At 54.3% G+C, this 12,082-nt stretch overlaps 1 protein-coding gene across 2 annotated transcripts in view; it reads right to left on the reverse strand.

Annotated features, from left to right (window-relative positions):
* Window positions 1-7,511: 7,511 nt before the first annotated feature.
* Window positions 7,512-12,082, reverse strand: part of PLEKHA7 (pleckstrin homology domain containing A7) — a 214,369-nt gene continuing 209,798 nt past the window's right edge. The window contains exon 27 of one of the 2 annotated variants that reach the window (XM_060104315.1): window positions 7,512-8,751. In XM_060104315.1, coding sequence (XP_059960298.1) covers window positions 8,729-8,751 — 23 coding nt within the window. In that variant the 3' untranslated portion in view covers window positions 7,512-8,728. Of the gene's footprint in view, window positions 8,752-10,637; window positions 10,739-12,082 lie in introns of those variants that run through there. The other variant, XM_060104314.1, reaches the window with a different exon arrangement.

Here is a 12,082-nt window from a genome sequence, read left to right on the forward strand (position 1 = left end):
TCCTAGCAAACTTGAATTTCTTAACTAAGGTGGTGACTGCAGAGGTGTTTGTTTTCTGATCATTTACTGAGCTGTGTGCTGTTATCTTATATACCTTCTACATGTATGTTACATTTTACCGTGAAGAAAGCTTTCACAAAACTACACACATACCCACATCCTATTATTGAATTGCGCACAAAAGGGGGCCCAGCAGAGGGCCTGGCCTGAGGTAAGCGCTCAGTGTATGTGAGCCAGTATCCACTTCCGGGACCCCTTCGGGTGGGAAATCCTGTCTGCCCCCTCTCTTTGACCATGCCAGGCCCTGGAAGGAAAGAAAGGCAACAGGGCTGTGCCTCCTGGAAGCCCCGCCATGTGCAGCAGGGTTGGGCCTGGAGGGGCCGAGGCCCCTCTACCTGTTAGAGGGCCCAATCTTCTCCCACGTTCCCAGCAGGAGGCAGGAGTGGGGCTGGCTGGGGGGACCTCGGGCCAGGGGTCAGGGACCAGGAGCCCTTTTGGAGCAGTCACTGGAGCTCAGCTCTAAGACAACCTGCCTGCCCCATGTGACTTCAGCGAGAAGACGCAAAAACCCTCTCTCACCACCTCCCCACCCCCGCCCCCAAACACACACACACAGGACTTCAATGAAAAGGTCAAGGGAATTTTCCTCCCCTGTAAGTGGAACGAATCTTTCTTGGGCCCAGAAAGAATTATTTATCAGGTGTTCATGGCATTCCGAGTGCCTTTACAGGGCCCGGCTGTGCTCTGAGGCACAATAGACAACTTTCTTCCTGAAAGCTCGGTTTACAGGCCAACTTCAAAGCCCATGTCCTCAGGGCAGGGCACGAGGCTCCAGTGTGGGAACTGACATCAAAGGCCCCCGCAGCACAGGTTGATCTGATGTCGGGTGGACAGCCGCAGGGCTGCCAGGGGAGGCCCCAGAGGACTCGCCTGTCCTCAGCCCCTGGAGAATTCAGGGAGGCAGCCTGGTGGTGGCACGGTCCTGTGAGCCCAAACTTCAAAAGCCCTGGGCCATTGCTTTACTTGCTGCAGGCAACTGTCTAAAATGGCAGACGGATGGTGGAGGGCAGAAGACTGGGGTGGGCGAGAGCAGCTGGCCGCAAACCCGTTTATCCTGCCGAGCCGGGGAGAGGAGACAGGCTTTAAGTGTGGAAGGACTGCCTGGAGCCTTGCTGTTTGTAAGGATCATACATGAGGGCAAAGCAGCATGGTGACCACTGGCTGGGTGTCCCTGCCAGGGATGGCGCTTAAAGATGATCTCCTTTAGTCCTCACATCACCCACGTAAGGTAGGTGCCGTTATTCCCATCTTTCAGAGAAGGAAACTAAAGCTTAGGGAGGTTCAGGGACTTGCCTAAGGTCAGAGTTAATAAGAGTGGATTTGCATTCCACAGCTCCTGCTCTTACCGACTACTCAAGGAACTTAAAAATAGGGTACTAGGGATGCTCTCTGGGGGCTAGAGTATAAAAAATGCAACAGAGCAGAGAGAGGCAGAATCATCTGAAAAAGAGAAGCCTCCCTGGGCAACAGCCCTTGACTTCTTTCTTTCTCTCATTCATTCAACGAATTCTTTCTCTTAGCAAGCTCATATTCTTGTGAGGGAGACAGGCAATAAACAAGTAAACAAAGAATGAGAATGTGGTATGTGTTAAGTAATTATAACTTAAGTGTAGGTAAATGAGAACTTATATGCCATATTTTTTCTAGTGCTTCCTATGGGGCCAGGAACCATGCTTAGCATTTTCTTTAAAAAAAAAAAAAATTCTTTCTTTCTTTCTTTCTTTTGGCTGCGCCAGGTCTCCTTTCTATGGGGTCAATCTCCTAAAAAGGGACTGGCCAGTCATGGTCACAGAGAAAGGCAGCACCTGAGGGTCAGTGCCATCTTATTCTATCCTGAGAGAGGAAGCCCTGGCCTGGAAATGTGGGCCCCAGGTCTGTGGAATGGGGGCATCCTGCAGTGGAGGTGGGACCTCGGGCTGCTCAGTGTGCTGCTCAGTGACACCAGGATTCTTCAAGACTGGTCCCGAGACTGCCAGGCCACCTTCCAGGGAAGACTTGGCCCCTGGAGCAACAGGGGTGGGGGCAGCGTGTATGGCAGTGAACACAGTAACTTGGCAGTTGGGCTCTCACTCAGTTTCCTCCATGTGTCTCCCGAGCCCAGTCACTGTGAACACAGCCCTGAGAGACAGCCCTGCTCTTGGTGGTGACAAATCCAGTTTCTGAGCTGCAAAGCCCGGGGACCAATGGCCGGGTTAAGTGAGCCGAAGTAATGCCCCTTCATGGGATCCCCAGGCTGTCAAATCATGGCTGTGGGCACAGCTTACCTTCGCTGAGCTGAGCACCTCCTGCTCACCAGGCACTGTGTTAGGCGCTTCCCTGTGGGTGTCTCTTCATGCTGTCCATGAGCTCACTGTCCTCACCACAGACAATGCTATTTCAAGTGACCCAGAATCCAGACCCACAGGACTGTCCTCCCCCACCATCTCCTCTTCCCAGGGTAACAGCAGCCAATGCAGTGGTTAAAGGCTCTCTGGAGTCAGATACAAGCTCCAGCTTCAACTCAGTCTCTGACTAGTCACGGAACCAACATGCCTCAGTTTTCTCATATGTAGTACGGGGATAATGATACCTACAACCTGGGTAGGCTAGATTATGCAACAGTAGAAAATGAAGCCTAAAGTCCCAGGGGATGAATACGTCAAAGTTTATTTCTCACTCATGCGAAGTGAGCCGTGGGCCTCGGGGCCTCTGCTGGGTAGTCCCCTTCCAAGTGGAGATTTAGGACCAGTCGGCGTGCATCCTGTGGTTACTCCATCCAGAATATGTGGCTCCCAGGTGTCCACTACAGGGGAAGAGAAAGCTGGGGCGACTGCACTGGCTGTTAAATGCTTCAGTGGCTGTAGGAGAATGAGGGTGGAGTCCTGTGGTAGACAGTCTCCAAGACGGCCACCGTCCATCCCCTCCGTCTGCACGTGCATGCCACTCCACCCATCAAGGGGTAGAATCTATTTCCTTCCCCTTTAAGCTGGCTGGCCTGTGCCTGGCCTTGGTCAAGAGAATGTGGAGGAAGTCACCCTGTGCCAATTCCAGATCTACGCTTCAAAGGGCCTGGCAGCTTTGCTGCCCTTGGAAGCCAGCTCAGGTAAAAAGTCCAACTACCCTGAGACCTTCACGCTGTAAGACGGAGCAGCCACGTGGGGAGGCTGTGTGGAAAGACAAGAGATGCCCAGCCAGCTCCCAGCTCCCCAAGCCATCCCAGCTGGGGTGCCAGACATGTGAGCGAGGAAACCACCCTGGACACCCCAGTCCCCCCTCACCACATGGAGCAGAAGGCCTGCCCAGCTGAGCCCAGCTCAGATTGCAGAATCATAAGAAATAACAAATTGTTATTTGGGGTGAGGGAGGAGGAAACAGAGAGAAGGTGCCTGAGCCCCACAGACAGGGGACCTGAGCAGAAGCTTGAAGAAGTGGCTCTCCCCAGGGCTCTGGGTGAACCAGAGCACACAAAACCTGCTCTGGGACCTGAGAGACACAGAATTAGGGAGCACAAGTTCTCCTACGTGCATGCAGACTGCGGCCTGGGCTCGGCCAGGGAGGACTTGCGGTGAGACACACTCATCAGGCACTTCGAGGGTCTGCAGCACCGGGAGAGGGCTGTGACCTGGGCAGGGACGGTCCCCCTGGGGCACAGGCAGTGGCTTCATGGCTTGACGACATCCAGGAGCTGCAAGTGGAAGAACTGCAGCTTGAGAGGACTGTGGTGAGCTCACGTAAGATATGCCTGGGGACCCCAGAAATGACTGGGGAGACATGGGCACAGGACCTGGACCCTGATTGTGAGCAGAAGGGGGCAGCGGCCATGAAACCTGAGTTTTTACTGTCAGTGGAACTTCACTGGTGTCCACTGGGTAGTGTGGCCTCAGGAAACACAGACAACAGCAGGAAGGCCCGAAAGTGTCAGCCAAAAACACTAATTTCAGAATGTATGTGAGACACCCTTGGGGGCTCCCACAAGAGGGAGGAGGAATCTGAATGGGGCTGGTGTCCCCAGTTGTGGGCAGAGAAGACTGGGTATCTTCTACCATTTGTTACTGCGATTCTGACACCCCATTTTGACCTTCCCAGGCCAATCTTCTAGGCTGGAGATTTGGCAAGGACACTGAAAGGATTTTGCTGAGATGCCCAAGTCCTGGGTTCTTCCAGTGTAGGACCTGCTTTTCCAGCTCCTCCCTGGGAGGATTCTGCCTCTGATCTCAAATTCTGGGTCTAGAAAGGAGGTGCTTTCTAGATCCAAGAGGCCTCCGGAGGCAAACAGACCCTTGAAACTCATTCAAAGGCGGCGGCTGTGTGCCTTCAGTGGGCCAGGAGAGGCCCCTTGTGTGGAGGGAAAATGCGACTCTGGATGCTTCCAAGGGCCCAGGCCAGGATGGCAAGAGGGACCACTGCTGTGGCCCACACAATCAGCAAAACGTCCTAAGACGTCAAATCAGTTGAGGATTGGGATGCAGCTCAGGGCTCAGCAGGAAAGCAAGCACCTGCAATTGTTAAGTGATGTCAAGGGCTGAGGACAGTGGCAGCTGCTTTTCTGGCCCTGTGACCTCAGCCAAGGGGCTGTGCCTCTTATTCCTTCTCAGTTCTAAAACACAGTGTAAGAGAAAGCGAGTGGCTGAGTAAGGAGCCCCTTATTCCCAAGGACAAAACCCTCGCCCATCAGAAGGGGCCCCTAGCATGTACTTCTCAGCTCTCCACATAAAGCCTTTGAGAAGCTCAGCTGGGAACCTCTTCCTGTCTCCTAAGCTGTCCCCAGTGAGCTCAGAGAGATCCTTTCTGGGGTCTGTGTGTGCTGCCCCGCAGGCTCGGCCTCTCTTCCCAAAGCTTAGCCCTTCCTGGGCTGGCCTGCACCCTCCAACCACGACCTGCACCCTCCGCTGTGTGGGCACGTCCACCCCACGGGTGCCCTCGCTCCATCCTCATCTACATTTAACATCCCGTGTTGGGCTGTGGCAGAGAATACTCAACAGACTCGTATTAAAAATGCCCTTTAAAATTCAAAAGCTTTGAACTAAAGAAATACCTCGAGAAGTTTTCATGGAAAGTTCAGTTCCGCTGGTTCAATTCACTACACTTAGATGCACCTTTTCAAATAATAGGAAAAAAATGTAACAAGGTCAGACCCAATCAATATGCTTGTTCAAACAGAATTGCGGGGACTGTGATGTGTGCACATTTTGTACTCTGCCTTTGTACCCTGCCACTCGCTCTGAAGAAAGGTTTCTTTGCTCGGTGAGCAATGAAAGTGGTAGCCTTTGGAGTGGGGATGGCAAAGCAATGGCGTGTTTACTGGGCCGGGAGGGGCTGCCATTTTTCACCTCCCCCCCAGCCTCGTCTCTTTGTTCTTTTCGTAACGGCACGCAACCCACATGGGCAAAGTCCCTCATGTGCCCTGGTGTCTGATGCTGAATTGGAAGCCGAGGGCTCCCAGCATTTGCCTGCCTCATCTCAGAGATGTGATCTGTGGATGAGACAAATAATTTGCCGCTTCTTTCCCGCCCTTGGTGCGAACACAAAAGGATTTGCCATAGAGTTCTGTACCATAGCCGGGGGAAACTCCCAAAGCCTAAAATGGGCTCTTGTCCAGCTGAGTCAGGGTCCACATCCACTCCACCCCCCATGCCTTCTATCTCCAAGCTGACCTTGGGCAGATGGAGGTTTCCCTGGCCTTAGGCTGCAACTTACAACAGCCAGGAGAATTCTGGAGAACCCAGCTTAAGCGAAGGTGGCCAAGGGGTCAGAGGGAGAAGGGACTAGTTGCAGATCCCATCCCCCCAGCCAGACACACAAAGGCGGGCAGAAAAGTGAATGAAAGGGAGCAAACAAAAGGCCTGCTTTCCACATCCGCATCAGTCTGGGCACATCTGCCTCACATGCACTCACAAATGTACACACATCTCAACTTCAATCATTTAAACAACACCCTGGACATGTTGAGAATCTGGGCAGTTCAGAAGGGTCAAGTGGGCATTAGGAAACGATTATTCCCAACCCCTGTTAATACTAGATCCTAAAATCTTCTTGTTGGTTCTTGCTAAAATAAGATAGACATCCTGGGCTCGACTGGGACCTGGGTTAGAGTTAAAGTCAGGAATGGATGTCAGCAAGGGTGCAGAAGCATGCTCACGCCCCCTCTGCTGACTGAAATCCCATCGTTTCAAACTCTGCTCAGGCTCCGTGGGTCCCGGAAAAGAAGCAAAGCCGAATCGTTGGGCCACGTGGGGTTTCCCAGTGGCCCCCCACCTGGAGGGTCCCTGGTCAGCCAGTCCTTCCGCAGATGGCATCTTACCTCAGGTAACGAGTCCTCTCCAGGGGGCGGAGAAGGGGGCCGGGACATGCGCCTGCTCACACGTGACATAGCCGGAGGGTGCCTTTTCCAGATCACGCGTGCTCTCCGTGAAGTCTGAGGTGAGGGCCTGTCACGCTCTCTGTTTGAAATTTGGGCCACGATTCTTACAGAACAGGCTACCCCTCCTCCCGGCTGGAGTGGAGAGAACAGTCAGGAGTCACCCTGTGGGCTGGGCCGGGGGGGCCTCCTGTACCTTTTTTCTTGCCTTGCACTCAGTTATGGACAAACCCTCCTCCCCACCGCCCCTGCCTCCCTTTCATCGGTTATGGAGATAGCTCCAAGTAATGCTTAAAACCAGAGAGTATTTTTCATTTTAAAATTCAAAAAGAGAGCAGTAGCTAAAAAAGCAGCAGCGTTCCCTCTTTGGAATGCCTGGGTATCTATTTTCTCCAGTTTAACTAGTTGGAAAGTCACTCTAAACTGAGGGCGCCCTTCTTGGCAACAGAGAAAAACTGCCATAGCAACAAACTTGGAAGCGCACGCATCCCTAAACTGAACTGGCTCTTGCCTTCTGTTTTAAGCACATATCACAAGTCAAAACGAATTAAACACAAGGCCAGTTTGCAATGGTCCGTCACTAACCCGCCTCATTGGAACGAGACGGAGGCGTGTGGGCTGGAAGAGGGCCTGCGGAGTCCCTCCCTTTGTCTGGGATTGCAGACCGCCTGCCAGACCAGCCCTGCACAGGAGTCCACAGCCTGGCGGCCCCTCAGCCGGGCGGGGGTGAGGTGGGGGGCCGTCCTGAGCGGCTGCTGAAACCCAGCCAAAGGCCCAAGTGCGCAGGCCTTCCTCCCTCAGGCCTCCAGAGTCAATCACGTGTCACGGAACTGTCATCAGGAGAGACTTCATAGGTGAACATCGCAGGATCCAGGGCTGACACTGGGGGTTTTCCAAAGAAACGGAAAAAAAACGAACACAGGCCACTCAGGAGAATATAGCCAGCAAAAAGCAGGAAGCATATCAGGTTAATAGTTTAATCTGTACATCACATTTTTTTTTTTTTGCAAACCATTACAGTTTTATTTAAATTAACTTTTTCTTGCAAAATAGTCATTTCATTTTTTCCAACAAAATCTTATAAAGGCAAAAATAAAATCTTATTTTGGCAAATGTCATGAAGTTGATACTGGCAGCATATGGAGTTAGTTAAAAATAGACGGCAACTTCTAAATATATTCAAGATTATTTTTCTGACCATAGTCAAAGACAAATTTTCATTTAAAGTGTGGCTCCACCCAATGGAGTTGTTTTATGTTTTTTTTTTTTTTAACTTCGTTTTCCGAACGCAGAATATCATGAGCTCATGACTTACATAAAGGGCCACAAACACTGCACCTGGCTTAACAGAGCCCTCCCCATTTTAGGCTGGAAGTCAAGTCATAGTCCTGTCATCATGGCCCTGCTGGCCATCAGGGAGGGTAGGGGTCCGCTGCCTGCCCACCTGCCACCTGACCCAAGTCCTGGGTAGGCTGACCTGTGTTCTCAGGGGCCAGCCACAACAAGCCCAGGATACCTATCACAGCCTAGTGCGGACTCGGGGAGTTGTAGGTAGATGCCACCCAGTGTGACGTTTATTGCTTATGATACAAATCAAAGGTGTTTCTTCTCACCTTTTCTGTATTTCAAAGTGTATTTTTTTTTTTTTTAATTACAGCGAACTGTTTTTGTTTTGTTTTTTTTTGAAGAGCCCTTTGCTGAGAGAACCTCATGGGCAGGTTGGGAACCAAAGTTCTTGGACACACCTTTGGGCCTAAGCCAGACCCAAGGCCGAGGCTCCACGTGCCAGCTCGGTGGAGTTTCACCCTACAGAGCTGGTCATCAGGCCAGGTCAGGGTCCGCTGATCACTGCCCTGGACAACACACCAATGAGCCCAACACTGGAATCCACTGGAAGTACATCTCCAGTCCAACCTCACCTGAGTTCAGCAGATGCTGGACTGGCCTCTGCTCACCCTGCCCTTCGGCTCCCACCCACACCCACCACCCAAACGGTACCTGAATCTGTATGTGCAGCTCCAAACTCCTGCATCCTCACCTTCTCAGCCACTCAGCCCTTGAGGTGAACAGTATAAAACATAACCTGATTCTAAAATACAGAGTCAGTATTTTACAGTGTGTATGAAAAGTGCCTTTGTCACATGTACAAAGGAGTCTGCACTACACCAAGCGTGGGTGTTCGGCCCCAGCCCTGTGGGGGATGCCCCACCGCTGGCGGCGCTCTGTCCTCCAGCCTGAGCCCCGGCTCAGCTGGAAGGGGAAGGAGGATCAATCTTCTCGGAGGAAACTGGTTCCACTGGCCCCTGGCTCCAGACTTCTCTGCACGCTGGATCACGGGTCAGTCACTGCCTGGGCTGGCAAAAAGCACAGGAGACAATGAGAGGCTGGCAGGACCCCAGCCCACGTCTGGGGAGCAGGCGGTGGGCATGTCTGTGCACACGTGACAGGGAAAGGCAGGCTGACAAGACAGAGAACAGCAGAGCCGGGGGCTGGGGCAATGCGGCCGCTGCTGGGGGACCCTCGGCTTCAAGGACTAACGGGTGTCCCACCTTTCCTCCACCCTCACCACTTCTAGGAAGTTTGCCAGACACATGCTGGCCCCTAGACTGGGTCCCTGCTCTGATAGGGCAGAAGGCCTGAGCAAAGAGGACTCTGGGGTCTAGTTCTGGCCCTGCCCTTCATTTGCTGAGGGACTCTGGGTAACTCTCTCAGCCTTCATGGGCCTCGTTTTCTTAATCTAAAAACAGGGTGACTGTACCAATCTCCTAATGAGGGTGCTGGAAGGGTACAAGGAAGTGTGTGTGTGCTCTGAGAAGAGCATTAGAGGCCTATCTCATGACCACAGGGGCACCAAAGCAGAGAGGAACAGAGCCTCTCCTCTGCCTCTCTGTGGCCTGGGGTGGTGTCACCACACTCGGATCTCCAGGAGAAAACCGTACACCATCCCATGGCCCCAGAAGACCCTGCAGCCTTTACAAAAGACCTGGCTGGAGCATTCCCTGGGGTTCCTCAGTCACGGGGTCCCTACTGCACATCTCCCGAGAGCCTGGCCCAACAGGCCGACCTCCTCCTGCCACCCTCAGGACAGCGAAGCGCCCAGGCGGGTGGACACTTGCCCAAGTCCATGCCTCCGTCCCAACCACACACCGCCATCCCTCACTGCACTCCCTTCTCCAAACATCTAGAGCCCCGGGAGTGGCCCAGGTGGGCCAATGGAGGTGGCCCAGGTGGGCCCAGGGTGGCGATGGAGAACGGAGGCTCTGAACTCGTACAGAAGGGGTTCGAACCCTGGCTCTGACACAGCCGCAACTCCTTGGGCAAGTCCCTCAGGGTCTCTGAGCTGTGCTTCCTCATCTGTAAAGTGGGGTGAATATCTCCATTGGGTTGTTGTCAAAGGAGATGATTAGCGTGATGCCTGGCACGGAGTAGGCGCTCAGCAACGTGCGTACAGAGGGATGAGAGGAGAAGCCCTACACAGTCGTACGAAGTGGAACATCAGGGAAAGGGCTGCTGAGACTCCTGATCCGCCCTCCCCGTCCAGGTGAGGCAACAGCCAAGAACTCAGAACAACAGCCTGGACTTGGCCCCGGCCTCCCGACTCTGGTCCAGCACTCCCTCCCTACTCCCACGCTGCCTCCTCTCACCAGTAAATGCCCTCGTGGGGAGAACTCAGAAGGGCTGGTGCTGGAATGTTCTGCAGGGGTGAGGGCCATCACCCCGGGGCAGCCTCCTCCTGAAGCTTCCCTTGTGACTGGAATGAGCCCCCATCCCTCACAGAGCCCATGTCCTCATCTGCAAAACTGGTTTTTCTAGGCTTCTTCAATTTCTTTGGTCAAAGCCCTGACGGGGAGAGGCCATGATCTAATTCTTCCTTCCCAGCCAACGCCCCCCTTCCCAAGCTGGCCGTCTGGCCTGCCCTGGTCCCCTGGGGCACTGGGCCGCCTGCAGGAAGGACAGCGGGGCGGGAAGGGGCGCAGCTCTGCCTCCTGAGATTTCAGGGAGCCAGGGGGCTTGGAGCACACAGTCCCTACTGTATCGGAGCCGCCGAACACTGAGTTCCTAAAAATCATCAGCCCCCCACCTGCCTACCAGTCCAGGAGGGGTCTCCCCAGCGGCCGCTTTGCCCATGGAAGGAAGCGTCAGCAGGTGGCACTGCAATCATCTCAGCAGCAGAGAGGAGGGGACATGCTCAGCGCCAGGTGAGGGGCCACGCCAGGAGGGGGCTCTTACTTGGAAGGTGTTAGACAAAGGTGTAGTGGAGTCCGTTGCTTAAGGGGGGGTAAGGTGGCACCGTCCTGGAGGACAGGGGGGCTTTAGGCGGGAGGAGGGCCAGATGCTGCGCTAGACGGGCAGACAGGAATTAAGTGGTGTGTTAGGTTCCTCGTCTGCCCCTGCAGCACCAGACGCCCTGCGCGGCAGGACCAGGGTGCCGTGGGCCCCACTGCCCACCACTACCGGCCTGGGCTTGCGGGGGCATATCCATGGGGCCTGGCCAGGGGCCTGACCTGCAGTTCCCAGAAATGTCTCTGAGCTGGAGAGAGGGAGCAAAAGTGAGGAAAGGTGGCCCCTGAGCAAAGGTGGCCACTGAGCAGGGACGTGACTGCGGGGTGTCAGGGTGTCAGGTCTGGGGCATGCTCGCCTGCTGGTGGTTAAGGAAGCCGAGGACAGTAGGTCCACATAGGTAGAGCAAGCACAGGCCAGAGAGGAGGGCACTTTATGGCAGGGAAGGTGCCCCTGCTAGAGCCCTGGACATGGGAAGGAATTCAAAATCGCCACGATGGGCTCAGGGAGCCCCAGGATCGTTACGAGGAGGGGCCCGGGAAAGCCATCTGCTGTCTCCCCAAGGAAGACCCCCTCTCGGCCCACGCACACGTCCTCAGGGGAGTCAGAACAGCAGGGACTTCAGTGACTCTGTACGGGATCCGAGCTGGGAGACAGAACAGGCTGCCCCTTGTCCTCGGTCATACCCATGGTTCTGCTTCCCAGGGCCAGCCACTTCAAGGTCCAGCAGGCCCCACCCGTGGTCACTTCTAGACCCTTTGGCCAGGGTTGGAGGACTGGTGGGGACTGTGACCCCACTTCAGGCTCTATGACCACCCCTCTCACACCTGGCCAAGGGCACCACCTAGACATGCAGTGGCGGCTGCATCTGGGGAGAAACAGCACTAGGTGAACTGTGAGAGCTCACACAGGGAGGGCACATGTGGGTGGGGAGAGGAGCCAGGAGTCTCTTTCCTGGCACGCACGCACGCACGCACACACACACACACACACACACCCATCCCATGGTGCTGTTTTTTTCCCACTGGACAGCAAAGTCCCACTTCCCAAGTCCTGCTTTCTGGCACAGGCCACTCTGATAGGTGAACAGTGACTTTGATTTGGGAACCAAAGCAGGGACCCCAGGGAGGGTTAGAGGGGCCCCATTCTGCCTTGTCCCAGTAAGAAATCCAAGCACTAAAAGGCTTTCCTGCCCCTTCCTCGTGAGGCCAGAAACCTTAGCCTTGACCCCTTAGCTCAGGAGAACAGGAAAAACCTGTTCTCAACCCACAATCTCAGAGAAAGCGGAATAGCAGTACCACTCCCAAGATTTAAGAATGAGCTATACACCCTCTCCTGGGACACTCCTGAGCCCCAGTCCCCCTCGCAAGCCCTGTAGTGCGCCTGGGACAGGGGAACATACCA

The sequence above is a fragment of the Mesoplodon densirostris genome, chromosome 7 (genome assembly GCF_025265405.1).
Source record: "Mesoplodon densirostris isolate mMesDen1 chromosome 7, mMesDen1 primary haplotype, whole genome shotgun sequence".
Lineage (NCBI taxonomy): Eukaryota > Metazoa > Chordata > Mammalia > Artiodactyla > Ziphiidae > Mesoplodon > Mesoplodon densirostris.